Source organism: Labeo rohita, unplaced genomic scaffold (assembly GCF_022985175.1).
Source record: "Labeo rohita strain BAU-BD-2019 unplaced genomic scaffold, IGBB_LRoh.1.0 scaffold_96, whole genome shotgun sequence".
NCBI lineage: Eukaryota > Metazoa > Chordata > Actinopteri > Cypriniformes > Cyprinidae > Labeo > Labeo rohita.
In genome coordinates this window covers 89,102-105,000 of record NW_026129920.1, presented here as the reverse complement: position 1 = coordinate 105,000, position 15,899 = coordinate 89,102, and the positions used below count along the sequence as shown (strand labels likewise).

The following is a 15,899-nucleotide window of genomic DNA, read 5'->3' as shown; positions in this document are numbered from 1 at the left end:
CTGAGGACCGCGAGCCTGTACAGGAGGGACCAATCAGAAGCTTGATTTCACTATCCTATGGATGCGATCGTCCAATAGGAAGTGGGGAAGGAGGGATCAGGTCACATAAGTGTTGTTGTTCGGTTGATGCGTTTCTTTCCACGTTATGTTCGACTATTAATCATTAACTGGTTGTTTGTAATTATGTGGAAACACACGGGTAGTGTTTATAACTTTTAGTTGGTTGTCGTGTCCTAATGGATGTTGTCTAAGGCGATTTGGAGGTGGGTGAAAGTAGCTGATCAAACAGTACATTTCCAACATGTATGTACATGTATGAATGTTACAATATCGCAATACATATTGATTTAAACGTGTGTATTACATGGTTATTGCGTACATGTTTACATCTCGTTAATGTGACGGAATTCCAAAGCCGAAAGTGATTCATATAGTTGCAAATAATTAATCATAATCTATTTATTACATATAATTAATCATATACGTCAGATATAAAGACATGCCTCATTTCATGCACTGGATTTTGCACTATTTTTTCATATATTTGGATAAGTACCATGTTAATTTTACGTTTTTAGATATTAACAGTGTTTTAGACACCACCATAATACCTAATTTGTATTAACAGTAAGAATACATACAATGTTTTGGTCATTATCATGATGGAAATGCTATGTTTTTATGTCTTTTATATATAAATATAATGTATTTTGTGTTTCTCATGATTATACCATCTTTTGGAGCATATGATGGCAATAATTGTTTTTACATTTACCATGGTAATATCATGTTTTGGACCATATTACATTGCTAACGCCATGTTTTTTTTTTTTTTTTTGTTATTTACTGTAGTGATACCACATTTAGGACCTTATTCTGGAAATTTTGATTACATTTACCACAGTAATGCCCTGTTTTCACCCTTATAATCCTTATAATATAAATACCATGTTTTTTGACATTTACACTGGCAATTACATGTTTTGAACCTTACCCTGATGGAAATACTATGTTTTTATATATATATATATATATATTTACCCTGGTAACAATATAGACCATATCATGATCAAAATGCCATGTTTTCTGATAATGTTTTTGACATTTTTAATACCATGTTTTGGATCTTATCATGAAAGAAATGTTATGTTTTTTATATTTACTTTAGTTTTACATTAGGCATATTGACTATTTTTACATTTTTTTTTTTTTTTGCCATGAAATTTCATGTTTTTTTTTTTTTTTTTTTTTACATTGTACTCTGGCAATACCATTGTTTTGGACTTTATCATATATGTATTGCCATGTTTAATAAACATTTCACCATGTTAATTTAATGTTTTAGAACAAAAACTAAAAGTTTTTGTCATTTACCATGGTAGTGTTTTGGATCTTATCATGAAGGTACTACAATGTTTAATTTTTTTTTTTTTCGACATTTACCATGGTAATACCATGTTATGGATCATATTATATATTTGAAATGGCTATGTTTTTCCGTACCATGGAAATGCCATGACATTGACCTTATTATTAATGTACTGTCATGTTTTTTTTAATTATTTACCATGGTAATACAATGTTTTGGACCATATCATGATTAAAATGCCATGTTTTTGGCAAAGTTGACATTTACCAAGACAATATCATGTTTTGGATCATATTTATAATTGTCACGTTTTTGATCTTATCATTAATGTACTGCCATGGTATTACCATGGTAATTGGTAATACAATGTTTTGGACTATATCAAGATTTGAATGCCATGTTTTTGAGAATGTTTTTGACAGATATCATGGTAACACCATATTTTGGATCTTATCATAAATTTGATACCATGTATATTTTTACATTTACCATAGCAATAGCATGTTTTGGATCTTATCATGATTAAAATTGGCATGTTTTTTGTTATTTAATATCATGGAAATACCATGTTTTTGACATGTACCCCTGGCAATACTATTGTTTTGGATTTTATCTTTTATATGTTGGCATGTTTTTTTTTTTAATTAACCATGGTAATGCAATGTTTTGGACCACAACGTGACTGAAATGACATGTTTTTAATATATTTGTAAGCTTTTTTTTATTTTACCATGGTAATGCCTTGGTTTTGAGGAAGTGTTTGTCATTTACTGTAATAATACCATATTTTGGATCTTACCATGAAGGTATTGCTATGTTTCTTTTTTCTTTATATTTACCATGGTAATACCATGTTGTGGATCATATGAAATATTTAAAAATGCCATGTTTTTCTGTTATTCAATACCAAGGAAATGCCATGTTTTTGACCTTGCCATGCTGTTTTTTTTTTGGGACATTTATCATATTATGTTTTGGACCTTATCGTGATGTTAATGCCATGTTTTTTGACATTTACTATGTTAATACCATGTTTTGGAACTTATCATGAAGGTAAAGTTTGTTCTAATTATTCTGTTTCAGACTCTTAGAAGTGTTTGGATCGTGAGTCAGTCGTCATGAGTCACTGCACCATCCATCTCTTCCGTAAGGGCCTGCGGCTCCATGACAACCCCACCCTGCTGGGGGCGCTGGCGTGCTCCTCCACACTGTACCCCGTTTATGTCCTGGACCGCGCGTTCCTGGAGGGGGCGATGCGTGTGGGCGCATTGCGCTGGCACTTCATTCTGCAGAGTCTGCAGGATCTGGACGCTCGTCTGCGGGCGCTAGGCTCACGGCTCTATGTTTTGCGCGGGTCCACGGCGGCGGTGCTACGGGAACTCGTGACCCGGTGGGGCGTCACACAAATTAGCTACGACACAGAGGTAGAGCCATATTATGCGTGCATGGAGCGGGAAATACAAGCGCTGGCACAGGAGCTTGGACTCCAAACGTACACACGTGTGTCGCACACGCTCTACGACGTCAAGAGGTGCGGCTAAAATTACTGAAAAGAAATTTTATAATTATTAAAAATCATTTTTGGTAACTGAAACAGCATAAAGTCGTAACGTCGGCTGTTGATGTACACGTGTGTGTTTCTCTCAGGATGGTAAAGGCGAACGGTGGCTCTCCTCCGCTTACATATAAAAAGTTCCTGCATGTTTTGTCTGTTTTGGGTGAACCAGAGAAACCGGTTCGGGACGCCAGCGCTGAGGACTTCCTGTAAGGACAGCATGAGCATTTGTTCGTTATGTCTGAGGCTGAGCAGATGATGATTCATCTGCCAACTATGTGATGTGAATGTGTATGTAACTAAAGCGCAGATGGAGGAATCACGGGAGACTCTCTGAGCAATCTTGTGTTTTGCGTGTACAGGAGATGTGCGACCCCTGTGGAGCCGGATCAAGAGCAGACGTACGCAGTTCCGTCTCTGGCTGATCTGGGTCTAGAGGCTGAGTTTGAGGTTTTGTGGCCTGGCGGAGAGACGCATGCGCTCCAGAGACTCCACAGATACTTCCAGAGTCAGGTCTGATTCATTCCAGTGATTCGAATCTTTTCGTTCACTGATTCGTTCACTGATTCATTCCTGTGTGTCTGTAGGGGTGGGTGGCAAACTTCTCGAAAGTGCGGACGGTGCCCAACTCTTTGCTTCCCAGCACCACGGGCCTCAGTCCGTACCTCAGTCTGGGATGTCTGTCAGTTCGCACTTTCTACCACCGACTCAGCAGCATCTACGCACAGGTTAGCACACACGCTAAAAACCTCATCACACTACACACACAGCATGCTAACTAGAGAAGAGTGACTGATGTGAAGCACACTACACAACAAGCAACTCTGTACAAACACATGAGAGACTCATGACAGATTCATTTCTTTCTTACAGTTGATTTCAATAGAGACTGGTGTTAGCATGTTGCTAGGCTAACGACAAAATATTCTAAAAAAAAAAAAAAAAAAAAACCCACAAAGCACACAAGTGTTGTGTGAAGTAGTGTATTTTTAATGAGTTAGTACTATATTTTATTTAAACTTTCAATATATTTATAAACAGTCCTGAGGGTTCATTCCAGCTGGCTGATGTTAACATGCTGCTAAGCTAACAACCATTAATAAACAAAAATGCACAGATTTTGGATGAATTAGTGTGTTTTTAAGTGTATTTTAATACATAAATATTATATTTTATTGATTTTGGCCAACCAACATGTTAGCATGTTGCTAAGCTAACAACACAAATAAACAAAAATACCCTGATATTGGGATAAGCTATGTATTTTTAAGTGAGTTAATACAATATTCCATTAATTATTTGCTGTATGTATAATTAGCCATCACGGCTGATTTCAACTAACTGACATGTTAGCATGTTGCTAAGATAACAACACTTATAAATGCAAATGCGCTGATTTTGCGTTAGGTAGCGTATTTTTAAATGAGTTAATGTGAGATTTCATTAAAACGTTGGCTGTGTATTTAGAATTAGCCCTCATGGTTGATTCCAACTGATGTGTTAGCATGTTGCTAAGCTAACAAGACTAACAAACAAAATACCCCAATATTGGGATAAGCTGTGTATTTTTAATGAGTTAATACAATATTTCTTTTGAACTTTGCAGTATATTTATAATTAGCACTGAGGGTTTATTTTAACTGGTTGATCTTAGCATGCCACTAAGCTAACAACATTAATAAACAAAAATACACAGATTTTGAGTGATGTAGTGTATTCTTAGATTAGTAAATACTATATTTTATTGATTTTTTTTTTTTTTTTTTTTTTTGGCTGTGTATTTATAATTAGCTCTCATGGTTGATTCCATCTGAATTGTTAGCATGTTGTTAAGCTAACAACACTTAAACACGAAAATACCCAGAGATCGGGATAAGTGGTGGATTTTTAATAAGTTAGTACAATATTGTGTTAATTCTTTGCTGTATATGTTTAATTAGCCCTCACGACTGATTTCAGTCAACTGACATGTTAGCATGTTGCTAAGCTAACAACACTATTAAACAAAATACACAGATTTTGTATTAGGTAGTGTATTTTTAAGCAAGTTAATACAATACTTCATTAAAACTTTGTTGTGTATTTATAATTAACCCTGAGGGTTTATTTTACCTGGTTGATATTAGCATGCTGCTAAGCTAACAACATTAATAAACAAAAATACACACATTTTGAGTGAAGTAGTGCATTTTTAAGTTAGTTAATACTATATTTTATTGATTTCTTTGGCTGTGTATTTACAGTTAGCTCTCATGGCTGATTCCAACCGACATGTTAACAACACTAATAAATACAAAAATACCGAGATATCGGGATAAGTGGTGTATTTATTTATTTATTTTTTAAAGATTTATTTTTGGCCTTCTGCCTTTATTGTGATAGGACAGATCATACAAGACAGGATGCAAAGTGGGAGAGAGAGAAGGGGGCGGGATCAGGAAAGGTCTTCGAGCTGGGATTCGAACTTGGGACGCCGTAGCTGCCCACAAGGCTATCTGCGCCGACAAGTGGTGTATTAAGTTAATACAATATTCCGTTAACTATTTGCTGTATGTGTATAACCCCTTACGGCTGATTTCAGTCAACCGATGTGTTAGCATGTTGCTAAGCTAACAACACTAATAAACACAAAATAAACAGGTTTTGTGTTAGGTAGTGTATTTTAAATTAGTTAATACAATATTTCATTAAAACTTTGCAGTTTATTTATAATTAGCCGTCACCGCTGATTTCAGCCAACTGATGTTAGCATGTTGCTATGCTAACAACACTAATAAACACAAAATACACTGATTTTGTGTTAGGTAGTGTAGTTTTAAGTGAGTTAATACAACATTAAAACTTCACAGTATATTTATAATTAGCCCTGAGTGTTTATTCTAACTGGCTGATCTTAGCATGTTGCTAAGCTAAAAACACTAGTAGTAGGTAGTGTATTTTTAAATGAGTTAATACAATTTTTCATTAAAACTTCGCAGTATACTTATAATTAGCCCTCAGGGCTGATTCTAAAAAACTGATGTTAGCATATTGCTAAGCTAACAACATTAATAAATACACAAATATGCGAATATTGTGCGAAAGTGTATTTTTTTTTATAAATAGTGCTTTATTTTATTAATAATTTGCAGTACATTTATAATTAACCCTCAGTTTATTCCAGTAGAGGCTAATGTTAGCGTTTTGCTAGGCTAATGACAACAGAAATATTGAGTGAAATAGTAAATTTGTTTGAATCTAACTTTTTATTATAGTTTTTTATTGCTGAATAAACTATTAATATGTAAAATGAACACTTGTAAAGTTTTCGCTAAGCTACAAAGGTAAAATTAGCGCCAGTGGCTGTTAAAAAAAGAGTATTAGCATATTATTTGCAGACAAATTGAAAAAAAATTCATCATGCTGTTTTATTTAATTTCATATAGTAGTGTGCTATTAGTGCCCAATGAACTCATTGTGTTACGTTTTAATTCACTCCTTGGATATTATTTTGCGTTTTTATCCAATTTTATGCAAACTTGTCTAATCTTTTAGTTTTCCATCCACAGTCGAAGAACCACTCGCTGCCGCCCGTGTCTCTCCAGGGTCAGGCTCTGTGGCGTGAGTTCTTCTACACCGTCGCATCAGCCACACCGAACTTCACCAAAATGGAGGGAAACCCCATCTGTCTGCAAATCGACTGGTACCACGATCCAGAAGCTCTGGAGAAATGGAAAACCGTAAGAGAAGCACATGTTTAAGGTCTTTACTGCTGGTTTTGTGTGTCATCTGTAACGTTCTCTGTCCTCCATCCTCGTTGCCAGGCTCAGACGGGCTTCCCCTGGATCGATGCCATCATGACTCAGCTGCGTCAGGAGGGCTGGATCCATCATCTGGCGCGTCACGCCGTGGCCTGTTTCCTGACGCGTGGAGATCTTTGGATCAGCTGGGAGGAGGGCATGAAGGTACTTTGGGTCTTTTTGTGTGTTTGAGTCATGCATATAGGTGTTTCAGGTAGGTGTGTCCATTCTCAGGTATTCGAGGAGCTCCTGTTGGATGCGGACTACAGCGTGAATGCCGGGAACTGGATGTGGTTGTCCGCTAGTGCATTCTTCCACAAATACACCAGGATCTTCTGCCCAGTGCGTTTCGGCCGGCGGACCGACCCTCAAGGACAGTATCTGAGGTATGACCATGCCTACTATGTAAAAGCCACCTTAATAAGTAGATTTGCCCTGCACACTTAATATTCATGATGTCCTGCGTCTGATCTGCCACGCCCACCACTGTTTAAAATTCATGACAATCTGTTCTCGATCTACGACACCCACGGCCATGTAATATTAATGATAACATTCTACATTCAGCCTGCCAGGTCCACCGTGTTTTAATGTTTATGACATTCTCTGTTTAAATTGACATCCTCGCAACAAAGAATATTGCTGTTCTGCATCCGTTTTGCCACATCCACAGCCATTGATATTGTTTGGTATGCCATGTCTACCACCGTTTGATCTGCCACACCCACCATTGTGTTAAATTCATGATGTTTTTCTGTTTAATATTTATAACATTCTCTGTCTGATCTGCCACGCCCACTGCTGTCTCAAGATGTTCTTCGTTCAATCTGCTGTTTAATATTCACGACACTCACATGATGCGTTTGATCTGCCACACCCACCACTGTGTTAAATTCATGACGTTTTTCCGTTTAATATTTATGACGTTCTCTGTCTGATCTGCCACACCCACTGCTGTTTAATATTCATGACATTGTGTTCAATCTGCCACACCCACTGTCGTTTTATATTCATGATGTTCTGTTTGATCTGTCATGGCCACCACTGTTTAATATTCTTGACATTCTTTATTCACTCTTCCACGCCCACTGTGGTTTAATATTCATGACACTCTGCGTTGCCACACCCACCACCGTTTTTAAATTCATGACGTTTTTCTGTTTAATATTTATGACATTCTCTGTTTGATCTACCACGCCCACTGCTGTTTTAATATTCATGATGTTCTATGTTTGATCTAGGGATGCTGGTACTGGAAAAATACCAATATATATTTTATTTCAAAATGGTTCAATACTATCATTTTAATAAATTCTGAATTTTATATGCTGCTGTTCCAAAGTTCACCTATAGGCGGCAGTGCTTCCCAAATTGCTGCAAAAAGGGTAAACGTGAAAACAGAACAACGCAATGGATCATCAAACAGATGAAATCCCATCAGTGTGCTCGAAACTAGTAAATAAAGACAACAGTATAAGTGAATTAGGCATTATTTTGCATACACAAGAGACGATAAGGGTGAACAAGCTGATCCGTATACAAGCTTTGCTATAAATCATGTGTTGCCACAGGAGGCAACACATCAAATCTTGCCAAGCATTTGTCACTTGCTCACCCTGACCTTTAACACGAATTTTAGAGATCGACACGTGAGTGCATCATTCATCATTAATAAACTGATTTAATTAACTTCACAACTGATCAACGCATACCTAAGATGTGATACAGAGTAAACACGAAAGCTCAAATGTGCATGTGACACGCTAGAACCAGTTCAGCTTTGGTCACATAATATTTGCACTTGCATTTCAAACTGTCAAATATTAATTGAATTTGAGTGAAGCAAGAGTTTTGCTATATTAATTTTAGTATCAATAATACGAAGGGAATGTTTCTGCTGTGCCGCAGACCGCTAATATGAAGCAGCCAAGAGAGAGAGATCTGTATTTAATGCTTTTTTTTTGGCTATCTGAGTCTGAAATCTGAAATCAGAGTGAGAGAACGATAATAGCGTGATTTTTGAATACTTTGACTGTTCGAATAACACTTTACAACTAATACATGCTTAGTATGTTAACATTACTTACTAAATTGTTTTCAATTCACTTATCTTCTGAGGCTAGTTATTTGTCACCTATTGTATCGATGTAGTATCAATACCATGATATCACATTCTGGTGTCATACCAAAGTCAAAATTATGGTATTCAGTCATCCCTAGTTTGATTTGCCACTGCTATTTAATATTCATGCCACACCCACCACGGTTTTAAATTCATGATGTTTTGCTGCTTAATATTCATGATGTGCTGTTTTAAATTAATGACGTTATTCTGTTTAATATTTATAACGTTCTGTTTGATGTCACGCCCACCGCTGCTTAATATTCATGACGTTCTGTTTGATTTGCCGCATCCCCCACTGTTTTAAATTCATGTTTTTCTGTGTAATTTTTATAACGTTCTGTTAGATCTGTCATGCCCACTGCTGTTTAATATTCATTATTCTTTGATCTGCAGGAAGTACCTGCCTGTTCTGAAGAACTTTCCTTCGCAGTATATTTACGAGCCATGGAAAGCACCTGAAGATGTCCAGCTTAGTGCCAGCTGCATCATTGGTACGGAGTGTCGCTAGCCCATCACTGTGACTTTCTAAACCAGTTTAATATGTTCTGACCCATGTGTGCAGGTAAGGACTATCCTCATCCCATGGTGTGCCACATTGAGGCCAGTCAGAGGAACCTGGGTCTGATGCGTCAGGTGCGCACGGAACAACAGAACACGGCGGAGCTCACACGAGGTAAAACGCAAACTGTTCTCACGTGGAATACAGATATGTCACGAAACGCATTCAAATGGTTTGATCTCCACTTAGATGTAGCGGACGACCCAATGGAGGCGGGGCTTAAGCGTGAGCTGCAGGAGGAGGAGGAGGAGCTTCTAGAGGGGGTGGAGCAACACAGCACATCCAAACGCTTCAATGGCGTCACGGATCATAAGTCCTGCCCCTGCAGCTGGACGCCAGAGACTCTGCAGTTGAGCGGAGAGGTCATGTGACTCCAGAGCTGCTGAATCGGATCACCTCATCACTTCATCATACTTCCCAGGAGTCTATCAAAGCATTTGAACTCTATTGATTGTTTTTGGCGGTCTGAACCTTTGTTTTTTAGTTTGTGAACTAAAAGAGGTGAATTATGCAAGTTTCTAATTGTATGCAACAGCCTTTCTGATGCAAATGTGTTCATCAGTCAGTAAATACATTTGTATATTATGCAAAAGATCAAATAAATCATATGCAAATGAACTTGTAATTGTAAACTAGATAAAAAAAGTTTGTCAGGACAAACTTTAAGTTGGCCTGAGAAAGCCGCACCAGAAAGTTTGAAAAAGTTTTACATTTGATTGTTTTTAGTCTGAAAATCTGAAAAGTTTAAAATAATTTTAAAAGGTTAAATTTTGAATGTTTTGAAGGCAATACAGTCTCAGATAGATAGTCTCAGATGCTTTTAACTTGATCAGCAAGTTGCTAGCATGTTTCTAGCATAATTAACAAGTTGTTAGCATGTTTCTAACATAATTAGCAGGTTGGTGGCATGTTTCTAGCATGATTTAGCAGGTATTCACATGTTTGTAGCATAATTAACAAGTTGCTAGCATGTTTCTAGCATGATTAACAAGTTGCTAGCATGTTTTTAGCATGATTAACAAGTTGCTAGCATGTTTCTAACATGATTTTGGTATGATTAGCAGTTTGTTAGCATGTTTCTAGCATGATTAACAAGTTGCTAGCATGTTTCTAGCATGATTAGCAGGTGCTAACATGTTTGTAGCATAATTAACAAGTGGCTAACATGTTTCTAGCATGATTTTGGTATGATTACCAATTTGTTAGCATGTTTCTAGCATGATTAACAAGTTGTTAGCATGTTTCTAGCATGATTAACTAGTTGCTAGCATGTTTCTAGCATGATTTTGGTATGATTACCAATTTGCTAGCATGTTTCTAACATGATTAGCAGGTGCTAACATATTTCTAACATGATTTTGGTATGATTACCAATTTGCTAGCATGTTTCTAGCATGATTAGCAGGTTGCTGGCATGTTTCTAGCATGATTATAGTATGATTAGCAAGTGGTTACCATTATTCTAGCATGATTAGCAAGTTATTAGCATGATTCTAGCATGATTAGTGTGTTAATAGCATGATTAACAAGTTACTAGCATGATTCTAGCATGATTAACGTTAATAGCATGTTGCTAGCATGATTAGCAAGTTACTAGCATAATTCTAGTTGTTAGGCTTGGCTAGATAGATGAATAGATTAGAAATATAAGAATGGAAGTTTGAATGGATTAGAAATAGTACATAGAAGGGAAATCTTGATTGAGTCTCAAGGGATTCTGGGATTTTAAGTTTGAATTTTGACAGTTGGAGTTTGAATAGTGTTGCTCATTTGAACATCCTGCCACTGTAAGTCTATGGGATTTTTATGATTTTTAATCTTTAATTTTATGAAAACTATAAGTTGGATCAGTTAGAGATGGCACTAAGTGAGATCAGTCTGAGGAGCTGGGCTGAGTTTGGTGGTTCTAGCTTGAAAGCTTTAGGAGAAGAAGCGTTCAGAAATTGGCTAAGAAAAAGAATAATAAGCTTAAGTAGCAGATCAGTAGGTTGGCTTTCTCAAGTCAACCTAATAAATATGTAATTAATAATAATAGATTTGCATCTCCTCTGAGTTTTTCAGATGCAGTTAAATCAGAATCAGAAAGAGCTTTAGTGCCAAGTGTGCTTACACAAGGAATTTGTCTTGGTGACAGAAGCTTCCAGTGCACAGATAGGATCACAAGTGACAAGACACAGATAACAAAAATAAACAAGTGATTAGAATATATATATGAAAATACACAAACAATAGACAAATAAATGAGTGATTTTAATAAATATGTGAAAGGCAATACACAATATAATGTAAGTACAGATGTGCTATATACAAACACGTTTGACATTTTCAAAGATGACATCGAAAATATTAATAATTTTAACTTAACTTAAAAATTAGGTAGCATTCTAAAAAAGAAAAAAAAAACATGTCTTAATAAGCTTTAAGCTTTTGTTTTGGTATTGTTAATTTCAGAGACTCTCAAGAGATGCTTTTCTGTTTTCTGGTAAAAATGTATTTTGTTTGTGGGCAAAATGTTTGACAAACTAGAAGCAATCATTCAAACAAAACTCCAAAATCATATTACACTTATCAAATACATGACGTTAAACGTTTCTTAGGTTTTGAAGAAGCTATTTAAAGTTGCGTTTGTGGTTTTGACTGACCAGCTCTTGTGATGTAAGATCCGGGCGTCGAATTAGCGAATCCTACTACGGCGAAGACCGAGCTCATGAATATTAATGACTACTTTCTCGAAGCGTCCAATCACCCTCACACGATTATTATTCATAAATCGATCTCTGGCTGCGCCCACTTTCAAAACGCCTTCGCTTCGACCAATCAAGCGAGTCTACCGCACGAGCGTCCCGTTACGTCATTAATATTCATGAGCTCGGCCTTGGGCGTAGTAGCGCGCTTGATTCGCATCCTGGATCGAGCGCCACGTCGCACAGCGGAGTCTTCCAGAACTCGCGCATGAAACACAGCCGATGATCAGCGTCGATCCGGAGAGGAATGCAGTGAAATAATCTGCAGGAGAGAAACAGCAATCATGGTGAAGGTGAGACATGCGATAAATGCACTGCATGAAAGTCACTTTTCCTGCTTTTGTTCCTGTTTTCCTCTTTGCCGAGATCTGCGCATCTTTCAGAAATATTTAAAGTTCCGTTTAAGGGATGCACATTAGTTCAAAAGAGGAAAATATCACTAGAAAACTGCCTGAAAGTATAGTTTATAGTTATTAGTTGGGTATTTATTAGAATGTCTTTACAATACGGTCACTTTAAATTTAATTTAGTTTTTAGCATATATAGTTTATATATTTCTTGTTTAGATGAAGCGTATAGCTTAATTTGTGTGTGTATATAGTCTCTTCCTCTTATTTATGATTTCTGCCATATATATCACCTGTTTAATCAGTTATTAGTGGAATATTTTTTACAATGTCTTCTACAATATGGCTACTTTATATTTTTGTACTTGCTCAGTTTGAGCACATTTTTAATGTCATTTTGCTTTTTGTAATATTTTTTCAATAAATCATAAAAAAAATTAACCTTTTTCTAGGTCATTATTTTTTTTTTCTCTCTCTCTGGGCTTGTGATGTATATATTAAAAATAAAATATTATATACTTTCTATTGATATATTCTATATTACATGATAGCTGTGGATTTTACCTGTATTTTTTATTAAAACAGCTGTCATACTGACTTTCATTCTGTTTATTGTATGTGTTCATAGAGTGTGAACTCAGAAGTTCAGTCCAAGAGTGAAACGTATGAAGGAGGAGAAGAACAGACAGAAATCAACCCGTCTGCAGGTACAATAATACTTCATATGGATCCATATGGATCAGCTGACCTCTCATTTTAAACCGCATAAGCATCTTTTAAAGCATGTCATTGTACTGCAAGATTTGTACAGAACATTATTGGCTTTATTTATGAATGATTTGTACAGATATAGCCTCCTGTGGGAATGGTTTTGTAACTAAAGTTGATGTAGTAAACACTCGTGTGTGTGTCTCTGTCTCTCGTGAGACGCTGTGCCGTGTGGTTTGTGTCGGCTATTTCAGTGTTTGTGGGAATGGTCGCGGGAATAATGCAGCGAGAGCTGGGAATTCACGCTTGTTTTCGGACAAAACCGTGTGTGATGATGCAAGATGAACATCACCACTACTTACAATAAAATATATGAAAATATGCCTAGTTCTGTACTGCAACCCAATATTTTTGGAAAAATGAATAAAAAGCTTATATATTTTGCATTGGAAAAAACAAAGTCAATTTTTTTAAATTCACTTAATTTATTACTATTTATTGTTTTTCCATCAAGATCTTACTGCATTGTTATTTGGTTTATTTTATTTTATTGCATTAAAGTAATGAAAATTTTGGGTAAAATGGTTTTATTTTTTAAATTTTATATATTCTCATTTAAAAAAAAATGTTTTTTTGAAAATCTCATAACTTTAGTACAATAAGAATAATACAAAAAAACTGTTTTGATTGAAAAAAGTAATTTTTTTTCCAATTACAATTACAATAACTGCAATTAATAATGTTTCAGTGCAAAAGACTTTGTTTTATTTCTAGTCATTAATGTTGAATATTTTGTGAGTTTTTAATAGCATTTTTAAAATGTTTTCACAGCAGATGGCGGTAAGGAGCACCCTGTGGCTCCGCCCGCGATGATCTGGCGCGTGACCGGCGGCCTCTTCAGCGCCACGAAGGGCGTGGTCGGAGCCACGGTGGGCGGAGTCGCTTGGCTGGGCGGGAAAAGTTTGGAGATCACCAAATCAGCAGTGACCGCGGTGCCCTCGGTGGGCATCGGTCTGGTGAAGGGCGGAGTTTCTGCAGTGGCGGGGGCGTGTCCACGGTGGGATCGACAGTAGCCAATAAAGTTCCATTCACGGGAAAGAGGAAAGACAAATCAGAGTGAAAAAAAAAAAAGGACGATTATAAGAACCTCCCATTTAAACCGAACACTTGTGTGCTGTGCTCATGCGCAGTAATGCTGATTTTCTGTGCTGTTGTTTTGATTGGTCACCAGAGACATTGACAGATCTTTTTGACCAATCAACGTCCAAGACATTTGCGCAAAAGGGAGTTTTGTACATCATACAGTGGGTTTTTGATGTAAACAGGGTTGATCTCAATGGAAAATAGGTTTTTCTTAAATCATCTCCAATCTGCGACCAAAGACACGGGTATCAGTGATGTTTTTTGTAGCTGTTAACCAACGTCATCTGATTTCTGCTGAAATGTTATCGGTCGAATTGTGTTTATAAATTCAATTTTTTATTATTTGAATATAATAAAGTCATGTAAAGCAGGTTGTGGAAAGTTTTCAATGATTCAAACCTCTCCAGATGTGGACAGTAGATGATTTCACTCCAGTTTGTTCAAACTTTTCATAACATACTCAGCGAAAAAGTGTTCACTCTAGCACTCTAGCACTTCTAGCTTAAAATGTTATTCCAAAATACTATTCATAACATTTTATCATCACATGTTGGAAAAGTCTGAAGAGAATCTTCATTAGCAAGTCTTTTTGTTTAATTTAGTCACAATTAAACTTGATTTGAAATTTTTTTGTTACTTCTTTGTCATAATTAAACTTAATTTTATTAGCAGCATGTTTCTGTTGATGCTTCCCTCAGAGAAACGATAATTATACGACTAAAATTTCACACAGGTTTGATGTGATTATGTGTAAAAACTTTCCAGGTTAACAGGTTACTGATTGACTATAAAACTGATAAAAATGCACTGTAAATCATTTTAGGCTAATCGGTTAGCTTAATAATAATACACGTAGCAACTTTCACCATAGGAGTCTAACTGGTTGACTTGCTAAACGAACTGAAAATTGTGTGAGCAGGCTAGTCAGTTAACTAAGATGTCTATAAACTTAAGTTGTAGAGATACTCATGTTAAAATGCTTTGAATATGTATCTTTAATTACAAGTTGTCACTAACCTGGTAGCTATAGTCACAATAATGGTTCCCGGTTCTTTTTAAATTCGAAAAATGGCGCACAGTCCAGTGAGGGAGTGGGATAAGAACTCCAACGGTTCTAATCGATTCGCTCGTTGAGCGAGACTTGGTCAAAACACTTACCAGCTGGTGTCATGAATCTTTTTGATGGACTTATTCAAAAGGACTGGTTCACATGAGTCATTCGCACGCGAATCGGACATCACCTCTCCTCTCCAGCTGTATTCGTTTATGAAACATGGGTGCGCGCGCTAATCAGGTCATGTGACGTGCATAAAGTTTTGCCGATTTTTAATATTAAAAAAATGTTATATGTATTATTTTAGTTTCATTTACCTAAAATGAAAATAAAACATCGAGGAAAACTCTTATTTTGCATATTTTTGTAGTAATATGAGAAGGCTATATGCTAGCAGATTAATTGTTATCGTCATAAAATCAAGTAAGGGTAAACTAACAACACAGAGAAATGTTTAATTAGTTTTGGTTATGTCTTGCCTTCATATGAGTGCATTTAGTCAGCTCGTCAAGATCA

General features: G+C 36.3%; 2 protein-coding genes across 2 annotated transcripts in view; both read left to right on the top strand.

Moving 5' to 3' along the window:
• cry4 (cryptochrome circadian regulator 4) overlaps positions 1-9,999 on the top strand; it is a 10,068-nt gene extending 69 nt beyond the window's left edge. The window contains exons 1-11 of the mRNA XM_051105314.1: positions 1-263; positions 2,453-2,900; positions 3,017-3,133; positions 3,287-3,437; positions 3,512-3,652; positions 6,473-6,643; positions 6,728-6,868; positions 6,938-7,089; positions 9,222-9,319; positions 9,391-9,501; positions 9,577-9,999. The exon at positions 1-263 is cut by the window's left edge and continues 69 nt beyond it. Of these exons, the coding sequence (XP_050961271.1) occupies positions 2,488-2,900; positions 3,017-3,133; positions 3,287-3,437; positions 3,512-3,652; positions 6,473-6,643; positions 6,728-6,868; positions 6,938-7,089; positions 9,222-9,319; positions 9,391-9,501; positions 9,577-9,758 (1,677 nt within the window). The 5' untranslated portion in view covers positions 1-263; positions 2,453-2,487 and the 3' untranslated portion in view covers positions 9,759-9,999. The remainder of the gene's footprint in view (positions 264-2,452; positions 2,901-3,016; positions 3,134-3,286; positions 3,438-3,511; positions 3,653-6,472; positions 6,644-6,727; positions 6,869-6,937; positions 7,090-9,221; positions 9,320-9,390; positions 9,502-9,576) is intronic.
• A 2,284-nt stretch (positions 10,000-12,283) lies between these two features.
• On the top strand, positions 12,284-14,699 carry zgc:153675 (uncharacterized protein LOC768179 homolog). The gene is given in 4 exon segments (XM_051105299.1): positions 12,284-12,424; positions 13,107-13,185; positions 14,018-14,224; positions 14,227-14,699. Coding segments are annotated over 4 exon segments (375 nt in total). The 5' UTR covers positions 12,284-12,415; the 3' UTR covers positions 14,307-14,699.
• Positions 14,700-15,899: the final 1,200 nt, after the last annotated feature.